Consider the following 13,031-nt stretch of genomic DNA (forward strand, 5'->3'; position numbering starts at 1 on the left):
TCTCAAAAATCTGTCCTATGCTGCCCGACTGAAAGAACTCCAGCTCTATTCAGTCGCCACCGCCTGCTCAGAGGTGACCTTTGCCTGACATACAAGGGCATGTCAAACCCAGATTTGATGAATATGCTTCACCTCAAAAAATCTAGATCCGTCAGAGCCACAAGGGCGGGAGACTTAAACCTCGACACGGCTATTAATAGGACGTGCTGGAGGGATAGATTCATCACCCAAAGACTCCCTATGCTTTGGAACAAAATCCCGGTATATGTGAGGCAGAGCACCTCGGTGGCCTTGTTCAAGAGAAATCTTGACCAATGGATGGGAGATCGCAGATATACCCCAGGGATTACCTCAGTGTCACTGCTCAACAGAGGCACAGCAAAATAATGGGTATAGTTCCCCATACTAAAGGGGTGGCGTAAGCCACAAAACTATGGGCTAGGCTTGTAAATGCCCTCGGGCAGATAGCCTAGTATGAACCTATGAACCTATGAACCTATAAGAATTACAAACAACATAAAAAGATCCAAAAGGATTGCAGATTTCTGAGAAAGAGTCACAGAAGTGTATAAAAGGATATGAAGTGGAGTACTAGAGTAAGGAGTTAGTGCTTGAGGAGAGAGACAGTTGTGAGTGATAACATGGCTGAGTAAAGGATGATGGGTGCTTTAGTTGGAGGCATCGTATGGTGAGAAGGTATAGTTCTAGAGAGGTGATGAACATGGTGAAGTTAGTGTAGAAATGAGCATTAGGAGGAAGACAGGAGGTAGGGGAAATCAAAGGATTTTAGGAAGAATGAAGGAAAGGGAGAGAAGAAAAGCAGTCATGCTTTGGTGAGAATTTGTTTTGGTTGAAAGTTGATGTGAGAAAGGTTGGGGTAAATGGGGAAGCATTTACAGTGGCACTGCCATGTAGACATAAGGTACACCTTTAGAAAGTGTTGGAATTGTGTGCAGTTTGTGAACTGGGGTGGGAGAAATTTCATTGACTTTGCAACACATGCTAAGTATAAATTGATTGGGTAGATTATAAGTGATGTATAATGTTTGCAACTGGGTGTGTGTCAGCATGGTTTGTGATGTAAAATGCTTGCAACTAGGATTGTATCGGTGTGGTTTGTTTTCATTTCTACAGATGTATGACTGCTTACATCACAAGTGATAGTTTCATAAAGATGTTTCTTGTTAAAAAAAGGGACAGGAATTGGATAATTGATGTAATGTTGGTTAGGTTATATGATATATAGCAATATATTTAATAATAATATATTTATTTATTTTGTAACCTGATGAAGCGCACCTGTGTGTGCGTGAAAGCGCTCGTTCAACATTAAACCTTTTTTACTTTTCATGGTGGTTCCTTGCAGTTTCTTTCTTCAATATATTTAAAGCAGAATGTTTGTTAATTTTGACTTGTTAGTACAGTTTGATTACTTTTATATAAATGTAAACGTGTCTATGTCACAAGTGATAATTCAATAAAGGTGTTTAAAAAACAGAATAGTAAATGCTGTTTTAGTTGTGCATAATTAATGATTTTAAGTTCTACACATTGTAATTGATGGGGGGTACAGTGATGAGTTCTGTGAGGGAGATTAGTGGCAAATTTAGGAATTGCATTACAGATAGTTGAGAATTTGCATATGGAGGCTATGCTAAGACTGGTTAAAATTGTGGCTGCATACAGCAGAGTAGACAGGCGAATGACTTGAGCAGTTTGGAGTTGGGCTTGACAAGTTAGAAATTGTTTTACACTATAGCATGCCAAGCTTTTGGTTGTTTTTGTGACAGCATAGAGGATGTCAATCAAAAGTAAATTGTCAATGATAACTCCTATGAGTTTGAATTAGTTGATGACAGTGACAGTGAATCTATTACAAAATACAATGGTTAGGGTCGTTGTAGTATTAGATCGTTTCTAATTTGTGAATGTCACTCTTTTTTTTTGGCATCTAATATTATATTTGCAGATTATAGCCTGTCTTCTAATTGAGAGAAAAATGTCTGAGTTATTTTTTCTTGAAGTTTTTCAGTGGAATGGACATGAGTTATAAGTGTAGAATCATCAGCGTATTGTATAATTTTTCCAGTCAACTGCTTTATTTTTTTTTTTCATTTACGAAAATGTGAAAAAAGAAGGGAGCTTATGATTTCAGTCTTGAGGGACTCCAAGGATAATGGGTAAGAAAGATGAGTAGGTGTCTTTCCAGATTTCAAGAGTACAGAGTAAGTACTGCCAGAAAGATAGATGGTAAACCATGATATAACTGAGGGGCTGAGTCTAAAGGTGACGAAATTTCTGAGCAGAAATTTGTGGGAGATTGTATCAAATGCTTTGGAAAGGTCCAGAAATATGGATGTAGTTAGTGGGTGTTGATCTACTTGAATGCAGGTTGTATTAAGGAGTGAGGAGGGGCCTGTGGCTGTATTATGTCCTAGTCAAAAGCCATACTGTGTGGGGAGATGAGATTGTTAGTAATTAGATGGTATAGGAGTTGCCTGTGGAAGCATTTTCTAGTATTTTAGAGAAGGGGGATAGGCTGGCATTGGGTCTCTGAATGGAAATGGAATAGTCTTGGCCACCTTTGTGAATGGGGTGATCTATTACTGTCGTTTCTGAATAGGGCTGATACAGGAGTGATATGGGCTTCCCTGCCAATACACATCCAAGTCTGTTTGCATATCACTAAGCCCCTCCTGGTTGTATTCAAGGTAGGGAAGTAGACTTGGATGTGTGATATAATACACCAGGTGTGGGTTACTAATATGCAAGCCACTGCATTCATTTGCGACTACCGCAATTACATCTTAAAAGAAAGTCTCATAGAAATGGATAACTGGTGCCAGAGCCATGGCCTTAAGCTAAATGCCAAAAAATGTATAGTCATACCCTTTGGGAAAAACAAGGTAACCCCTAATTACCACATAGGTGGTAATCCATTAAACACGGAAGAAGTTATCAGGGACCTGGGGACCCAAGTTGACAGTAACCTCTCTTTTGACACTCACATTGCCAAAGTGGTTAGGAAGACCTTCTACATTGCCCACCTGATCATGAAGGATTCACATCCAGATCAGGAGAGGTCATTGTGCCCTGTACTCTTCACTTATCAGACCAATGATTGAGTACAACACCCCATTCGAATGTACCTTACCCAACACCTGCAGCAGTTGGAAAGACCCCAAAAGTTCCTCACCAAAAGGATAAAGGGCTCAAACATATGTCATAATGCCCGACTGAAGAAACTCCAGCTCTATTCAGTGCATACCGTCTGCTCAGAGGTGATCTGTGCCTGACATACAAGGCCATGTCCAACCCGAATTAATGGACATGCTCCACCTCAAAAATCCAAATCCACCAGAGCCACAAGAGACTTAAACCTCAACACAGATATAAATAGGACGTGCTGGAGGGACAGATTCATCACCCAGAGACTCCCTACACTATGGAACAGAATCCCAGTCCATGTGAGGCAGAGCCCCTCACTGACTCTGTTCAAGAGAAATCTTGATGAGTGGATGGGAGATCGTAGGTTTACCCCGGGAATCATCTCTGTGTCACTGCTGGACAGAGGCACAGCAAACTAATGGTTATAGTATTCTCATCCTAAGGGGTGGTGAAAGTCACACACACTCTGGCTAGGCTTATAAATGCCCTAGGGCAGATAGCCTAGTATGAACCTATGAACCTATGATGAAAGACAGTTACTGTTCTTTCACATTTTATTGTTGTATTCCTAACAGCAGACAGCAAGCCTAGTGATCCAACACACTTCAAAAGATATTCCCTGTTCTTTTATTTTCAAAAAAGAGAAACATCATAGATTCCTAAGTGATGAAAAGAACACTCTGATTGCAAGTGAGCAAGAAAGATGAGAGACAGAAAAATAAATATGTATTTATTCAACATTTGTTTACCGGGAAGGTTCGACTGGGACAGAGCCCATTTTCAGAGGAGGCCCAGGGAGAAATACTCCAGATGCATGTCTTTGGAATATGGGAGGAAACTGGAGCACCTGGAAGAAACCTATGTGACTGCAGGGAGGACATGCAGACTCTGCACAGAAGGCAACCCAGCCGAGAATTGAACGAGAGAACCTCTTGCTGTGAGGTGACAATATTAACTGCTGCACCACCGCACCGCTGCAATATGTTACACTGTTAAATGTTCTCTTTAGCCTGGCATTACCCCTGGCACCAAAACAACCCAGGGTGGTAGTGTACTCCCTTACCTTGCAGATGAGACACATGGTTGGTGATAGTTACGATTCTCCCTTAGCAAGCACAGAGCACCCAGAGGCCAATTCTGTATTCCTTTACTCTGTATATGAGGGATCCAGAAACTGGTACTTTGCTCTAATGCTCTGCACACGAGACACTCATAAGTTGGTACAGTGCTCAGTTACCCTGCACTTGAGGTACTTAAAAATTGGTATTGCAGACCTCAATCTGAGCTTGCTCTTAGGACTGCTGTTGTATTCCTTACCATTCACATGAGGCACCCACAGTATGTAACTTTATCTTTATTCTGAGGAAAAGACAGCTTGAATTCATATTTGCCTGTATTCCTTTATCCTGTACACAAGACAACCAGAAATATTTCTTCCGTGGCCATTTACCCTGTACTAAGTGTATCCTGGAGAACCATATAATACTCTTTTATCATGTACCCAAGCCAACCAAGGGGCCCTATCATGATACTCCTTTATTCTGTATACAGAACAGAGAGTCTGGTATATTACATCCCTAACATAGTGCAGTAATCCTTTACTCCGTATATTTAACATACAGGTGGGCCAGAAACTGTGTCCACTTACCCTGCACCAGCAAAGTCCCTAGAAGACATAGTGCAGTATCCATTATCCGCACAAATGAAATGTAGAGGATCTGAAGCCATGCTCATTTATTTGGGACACACGAAAATGAGGTGGCTTGGGACAGTACTGTGACAGCTTTTAAAGATGCTCCTTTACCCTGCATACAAGACACACTAGGGATTAGGAACTGTATGTACATTATGTAGAAATGTCCCATTTTTACACATGGCTTGTGGTACTGAACATGTGCAACAGCAATCATCTGAGTTGACATTGCTTGCTAAGGGGGTCATGTTTAGTCTGTGAAGGAAATCTTCAATGTGTAACACACAAGTAACAGTGCAGGGGCATTACTGTCTCTTTATAAAGTCCCGGTGCTAGTGAAAAAGTAGCCATTTAGCAAAGCGGTACTGTTAAAAGTCACTGCAATAACCTGCATGCCCTGGAACAGATCACAGTACTGTGGAGTGATCAGGACTAGGGCTATCTCACATGCTTTAGGAGGGCAGACATCTTTTTCCCATTCGGTTGCCACTGTCAGCACAAGCATCAGTAATAAGGCTGAGAATATGATGTATGACGGTTGGCCAAACCATGCAGTCTTCTGTAAATCTTAGATCCTTATACTCATGGCCCTGCTGTGAAGACAGTTGTATCAGATTAACTAAATGCAAAGGCTAAATTCCCACGATGATGTAAACAGATAGTATAGTGGCATATCTGCTACAATGATAAAAAGAACATGATGATGGCAGATTAATATTTGCTACAATGGAAAAAGAAGCATTAAAAACATTAAAATCATCAAAGTTTGGTCATGCTGCACTTTTAAGATGTGTGTGATTTCTTTATCTGTGAAACAAGCACAAATATTACACCATTACCAGTTCCTGGGGACGAATGTTAAACAGCATCCTTTCTGCATTTTCAGTGTCATGTCTGCTCTCCATGAGGGCCAACAGCAACTTTGAAGCACTGTCCTGGGGAAAAAAATCAGGGCAATTATATTCAGTACAAATACTCATTAACTATAGTAGAGTTGCTATTTTTACTGATATTTCTGGACAGCAATACAAGTAACTATGGAAAAAAAACATGTTCTGCTGTTGTAGATTAAACAAACAACTTGTGAAAGGGGAATGCAGCGTAAATGTAATAGACATTCAAGTACTCAAGTGACGTCAACATTTCTAAAAAATAATTATGCTTGTTTCCAGTCAGTAAACTGTTTCCTGAAGCTGTTGCTCCATTTGAAGGCTCCCCAAAACTTTTTAACATTCTTCAGAAAATGGCCAGATTCAGTGCCTTTAAGGAAAGACTATACAGTGGTAATATAATATTTAATAACAGCAGAGGATAGCTGTTTAGAGTACAGCTCTTTTTTTGTTGAGCTGCAGATTGTGCAACACTGTACATTCTCACAAGACAGAAGATGAAGAAAAGAAGAAGAGAAAGCAGCTGTTCTAAAAGTCTTTTTTCCATCTGGGTCGGCACTGTCCTTCTGTGAAGATTCCTGTGCAAGTCTTCTGCTTGGACTTCCTTGAAGTGTTGACTTTCCCTTTTTCTGACTGTCAAATGGGAGGGGTGGGGGTGGATACTCAAATATCCCCTTTCAGGGTGACTGAGGAGCAACATTATTAACTGACTCGCTCAGAGTCACACAGCAGATAAGTGAAGGTGAAGGGAATCAAACCCTGTACCCAGGACTACAGGAAGCAGTTCATTAATAGCTCAGAATATTAATCCTCTGCACTAAATACATAATAGTATGCTTTGGCAAGTCATGCACCCCCTGGTAACTAGCATATTGACCACACACCCCTAAGAGCTGATGCAGTAGTCAGAGATTTAGGGACACACATAGACAGTAGTCTAGCCTTTGACCATCACATGTCTAGAGTAGTGAGGAAATCATTCCATGCTGTGCACCTTATAAACAAAGGTATGACATCTAGGTCCAAAGAAGTCATTGTTTCACTCTGTTCAGCATTCATCAGACCTATCATCGAGTACAATGCTCCATTTGGTATGTACCTAACCAGGCGCATCCAACAATTGGAATATCCATTGAGGTTCCTGGCTAAAAGTATACAGGGTGTAAGTAACATGTCCCATGCAGACTACCTCATGGCCCTATCCCTCTATTCTGTATCCTACAGACTGTTGAGGGGAGATCTTTGCCTGGCATACAAGACATTGTCAGACACCACTCTGATGGACCTCCTGTATATCCACAAAACAAATAGCACCAGAATTGCCCTTTCTAAAGACTTAAACCATGCCTGCGATATAACTAGGACCTGCTGGACAGACAGGTATGTATCCCAGTGACTACTCTTTCTCTGGAACAGGCTCCCCATCCATGTGAAGCAGAGTTCTTCCCTAACCCAGTTTAGGTGTAACTTGGACAACTGGATGGGAAACAGGAAATTCATCCCTGATTTGGCACCTATGTCTCTACTGGACACAGGCAGCCTGTAAATAGTTCATCTCCCGGGACCCTGCTTGTAAATGTTTCACCTCCCAAGCCCCTACTTACACTTATCAAGGGTACCAGAACTTGTCAGATATTTGGGATGCATGGCTAGGCTTAAAAAGGCCCTTGCAGTCTTTAGTCTAGTACACACCTATGAACTAATCTTTAGACATTTGAACCTTCTCTGACTGCCTGGCTCCTGTTTAGTCTGTGGCCACCTGTTTTTTTAAATTTGGACAGCTGCACAGCTTAGACCTATCTTTTGGCTGAGCTGCACATTATATGGCAATCCTCAAGTGAGTTCAACATACAGCCAACTACCCCTACCTTTGTCTAGGCAATATTCTTCTCTTTGCCTGATTAGCTATAGATTAGCTAAAGTTCCACTGCCTGATACCATGAACGTCCCGCTCTTCCTTTGTGAGATGTTCAATGCCCAGTGCAAGCTTCTTACATTACTCTAAACAGCACAGACAGGATTATACATTTGAGCACTGCTCTAAACTGCACTTGATACATCCATATAACAGCTGCAATTCAATATCAGATCTTGGAATATCCTTGACTTGTTTATGTACCAACTGGAGCTTTGCTGTGTCCTGAAGCAACTTGCAGAGTGAAACTGCCAACTGACTATTCAAGTCCACCCAAACAGGTGATATTTTATGCATCACATATTTCTGTCACCTCTTACAAATGTCAGCAACAAGGTAATCTTCTCTTGTTTTATTCTACTATTGCTGATGGTGTTCTGATGATTAGGCTTTTAGACTGTTTTTCTGCTCATACACTGTTATTTCTTACTTTTTGTCTTAACTATCTATCTGTGCCATTCATGGTACCATTTTTAATGATTTTCAGGTCAGTAATTTCTGTTGGACTGTTATTGGTACTAACCACTTCTTGTCTGTTAAACCCAACTACAGCTAGTATATAAACTTTTCCTAACTACACCATCAGCTAGTTGCATTAGTACCATAACCTCACGCTGGTCTCTATTGCTTTTCCTTGTCTTTCTCAACCTCCCTACAACAGTGCAGTTAACCCTGCTCCCACACCACCTCATTCTCTAAAACTGCAGCTTATATTAATGCCAGTCCTCAACACAGCACCTTAAATTAAACTTCTTGTATCACATCAGCATAACACAAATAAATTAATCCCTACCATTATAGAGTCATAAACTGCTCTTACCTGACTAGCTTGCTAGTATTAGGCATATTAAGACAATGTTGGAAATGTCTCATGTTTACTGATATGCCCTTACTCCTAGATATTTTTAACCCTATCTTTGAGAAATGCAGTTTCCTTCTCAGACCGAAGACATCTCTACATCAAACACTATCAGTAAATAGCAGTATACCAGTACATTTATCTTTTGCAGAAGTAGTTAAAAATCCTTTGTTTAAGCCTCCCAGGTACTCACCTATAAAACCTCAGCCATGTAAGGGCCTCACTAAGACCTAGACCCACACTTGTATCTTCAAAAACCTCTAAGGGGAATCTCCAAGACTGCAGACCTGAGTTCCTAAAGTCACACAGGCCTATCATGCATTCAAGACACTGAGAGCAGAGGGTATATAGCCATATTTATTAGAAAACCTACTATCACATGGCAACTCTTGTCAAATTACAACTTAGAACCAATGTTAATTAAAGGTCCTCTCTGATGTCTCCTTTTTTCTAAATATCTTTATTAAACATGATATTTTTAAAGTGACATATGTACATATAGAATAACAGAAAAGAAAAACATAACATTAACTTTATTATTTTTATGCAGAATACATTTTAACAATTATCATTGACTCCAACATTACATAAATTGCTCAATTCCTGCATTCCTATAAATTTCACTCCTCCTCCTGTTCTGCATGTATCATTCCTACAAATTTCATTTGTATCTATATAATTTATGCCTTCCCTTTTTTTGAAAATCCATATCCATTTCTTTTATCTCCTTTAGAATATTCAGTGCTTCAGTTACTCTTGGTTTAGATTTTGATTTCCTTTCATGTCCCCTTTTGAGCATACTGATTATCTAATTATCTAAGTTAATCTGAAGAGCTGCAACAGAAGCTTACCTTTGCTATAGGAAACACTAGGTTCATAATTAGTACTACGTCATCTGCTCTTATGAGCCATTTTAAACGTAGCCAAATTTCCTAACCCAAAGGTAAGAATCAAACCCTGTATCTTGTCTCTCTGAAGTAGATACCTTAACCATTATGCCAACCCCCAACCCCCTTCAATCAACTGGATAACCTATCCATCAACAAATAGATCCAGAGATTCCTTGACTTTGTGCATACCAATTGACTAATGCAAATTAAATCACTACCATCACCAGGGGCACTATCTTCTTTGATCTTGGCCTCACCAACTGCTTTTCCTCTAGTAACACCCCATATGTCACTTATTGCCTTGTTCACCAGATTAACTGCATGCAAACATTGCCTTAATGCAACTCTACCTGTTCGTAAAATTCACACCTAATTTCAAGACTATTCAAAAGCCAGCTTATTGCTACATCGTACATCCATGTGCTCATAACACTTTTTAAAAGGGGACAAACTCAACAAAACATTTTTATTGAGGATACCCTTAATTAATAGGACTGCTCCCACCAGGTTCGCATCCAAAAGTCCAAGACAAAGCTCTGCTACAGCCCATCTGGGATGATATAAACTGCTTTGTGTGTGTACAACCCTATATTGTAACTGTAAAATTCCATGGGGTATTGACACATCAGTAATATTTTGTTAAATTTGGGGTAAGCTTGGCTAGGCTTAAAAGGGATCATAGAACGATAACCTATGAACCTATAAGATTACTGTAGCTGTCTAAATATGTAATGAGTTATGGATCTCAGCAATATTTATAAGATGGAAGAAAGATTCATATAAACCCATTTCAATTTTAAACCAAGATTATAAAGTGGGTATGTCTATAATAGCTAAAAGAATGGCAGAGTTGATGTCAGAATTAACAGATATGGATCAATGTGATTTTCTGGAGGTGAAGGCAAACATTTGACACCATTAATAGAACAATGATGATCCAGATGGAAGCAAAATGTAAGAAAATAACGTTGTTGGTGAGTCTTGATGCAAAGGAAGCATTTGATACAGTAAGCTGGGATTTTATGAGGAGGACAACGGAAACATTTGCTTTCTCTGATAAAATAATAAGGATAATCAGGAGGATATATGAGGGACCCAAGGAAAGAATTAAAGTGGGAGGGTTCTTCAAAGATAAGCTGTGTCAGCATACAGGAATCAGGCAGAGGTGTCCTCTTTCCCCTTCATTATTTGCATTATATTTAGAGCCACTAGCAAAGAAAATAAGGGACTCAGAAATTCAAATATATAACTGGTATGGTAATCAAAAAAAGTTGTCTCTATTGCAGACGATATTATTTTGTACTTGATAAAACCAGAAAAGGACATCTCAGTGTTGTGGAACACTCAAACAGTTTCAAGTTTTTTGGGATATAAAATTAATGCTGACAAAAGAAAAGCTAAAGCTGTAAACTATGTACCCACTCATGAACTGGTTCAACAATATCCATATTTATGGAGACACAATAAAATTAAATATTTGGGAGTATAGATTAAAAAGTATTCTGTTACAGCAGATAAGGAATTGTGGGAAGATACCAAACAAAAGATAACACAAAAAAGCTTGAGAAACTGGAAGCTCTTGTTTGTGGATATGGACAGCAAAGATACAAGCAGTGAGAATGTTTTTAGTCCCTTTAGTTCTATATACAGGTTGGGTATATTTTTATCAACCAGAGGAGAAGTTGTGGAAATAATTAATAAAGAGTTGAGGGATTTTATCTGGGAGGAGAAGAGGGCAAGGGTCAAGTGGGTTAAGTGGATCCTTCCAACAGAACAAGATGGTTTATGATTACCTGATTTAAAAGGATAATTTATAGCTACACAATTAAGGCTCACATATATAACACAAGCAGAAAGCTATAATTCAAAGTGGAAAGGGTTGATGATGAAATATGGGTATAATTTGAGAAATAAGGAGAAAATGAGATTTTGGATGCAGATCTTTATGGAGAATAATAACAGCCTTAAAGAATATTATATTCATAAAGTAGCAAAAATAATTCTAAGAAGTAAGCCAACATGAGAATAGAGAAAGGAGATTTTGCAGATAGGGATGACTTTAAGCAGAGGTAAAGAAAATAGGAAAGAGGGGTCTGGAATTTACTTGAGAAACCTAGCAAAGGAACCAAGCTATTGGAAGTAAATAACTCAAGCAGAAAAGGTAACCGAGTGGGATGAGGCCAGAAAGACATCTGGACTGCAGGATAGAGACTGCTTTCCATATCAGAGTATAGAAAAAGAGAACAGGAGATTGGAATCCTAAGTGAAAAGCCTGCTCTGATAGAGTTTTTATTTGAATCTAGAACAGAAACTGATGTTAATAAATTATTATTAAAACAGAATATAAAATATTGCATGATAATTATAAGAATCAATCAGCGGAGGTTAGAAAAAATGGGAAGAGAAACTGGATAAGCAATTCAAAAGGAAATAATGGGAAGACATCTGTATGGCTCCAAAATAAGCAACCAAATCTACTAGCTTTAGGATTTTTGCTTGTAAGTGTTTGCATAGGTATTTTTTTTTACTCCAAGCAGACTCCAAAAATGTTTTCCTCAGGTAGATGAGAAATGGAAATATGATGGGGAAGAAAGAGGCAAATGGGAACATATGTTTTGGGATTGTAATGAGCAAATGTGTGCAACTACAAAAAATGATTTTTCAGCTGAGATACAGGGTATGAATTGTCTAGCCAAAACAAGGCTGTGCTAAGTTTAATTCTGATGGCTGCGAAAAAAACAATTGCTAGAAAATAGAAATCAGAGTCTAAACCAACTGTACCTGAAGTAGTGAATAATATAACACAGATAATAGAATCGGAAAGTGGATCTTTGGAAAATGGTAGGAGCACACTACATAGAAAAATGGAAATCATGGGAGCAATACATGCAGAATAATGTTTTGGAGGAGGAGTGAGGTTTAAGGGAAGGTGGGAATTGAGCAATTTACATAATATTGGATTTATGATAACTATATAAATGCATATATGTGATGTATAATGTTTGGAACTGTGAATGTTAACACGGATTGTTTAAATGTATATTTGCCTATGTCTTAGGTGAGAATTCAACAAAGGTATTAAAAACATTTCATGATATAAACTGCATGCTATATAGCAAAGCAATTGTGTGTGGTATGTTGTCAGGGGTGTTTTAAATGTGGGGGTGGGTGAATTTTTTCAGTGACTGTTGTATGTGATAAAGCTATTAAAGTAAATAAATACTTTTTCAGTTGTACGAAATACAGGCGTTATAATATAAAAAGAGAAGAAAGGCTAGACAAAAGCAAGTTTAAGCTAATATGCCCTAATCTTGGGGTGCTGAGGTGGGGGTGATGTGCAAAAGTGCACTGATTATATTACATGCAGAGCTGATGTATTTTCTCTTAGTTTTGCAAAGGTGAATGACTTGATTAATGCCCTTGGCTTAATCTAAAATCAAGTGTTTTCTGTAAGCAAGTAGGCTTGAAAAATAAGACAAAATGATGAATGCCATGAGACGTGCTAAGTTTCTTGTATATGCAATGATATTAGGTTGTTTTTTTTTTCTTTTCTTTAGCAAATGTTCAGTGAGGGAGTCAAGACATCTACAGTTGAAGGCAGTTGTACACTCTGTTC

At 38.8% G+C, this 13,031-nt stretch overlaps 1 protein-coding gene across 1 annotated transcript in view; it reads right to left on the minus strand.

Annotated features, from left to right (window-relative positions):
- Positions 1-13,031, minus strand: part of ITPR3 (inositol 1,4,5-trisphosphate receptor type 3) — a 2,403,054-nt gene that overhangs the window by 493,550 nt on the left and 1,896,473 nt on the right. Inside the window, exon 44 of the mRNA XM_044076491.1 lies at positions 5,701-5,796. Within this exon, the coding sequence (XP_043932426.1) occupies positions 5,701-5,796 (96 nt within the window). The remainder of the gene's footprint in view (positions 1-5,700; positions 5,797-13,031) is intronic.

This window comes from Protopterus annectens, chromosome 7.part0 (genome assembly GCF_019279795.1).
Source record: "Protopterus annectens isolate FY-2018-M chromosome 7.part0, PAN1.0, whole genome shotgun sequence".
Taxonomy (NCBI): Eukaryota; Metazoa; Chordata; order Ceratodontiformes; family Protopteridae; genus Protopterus; species Protopterus annectens.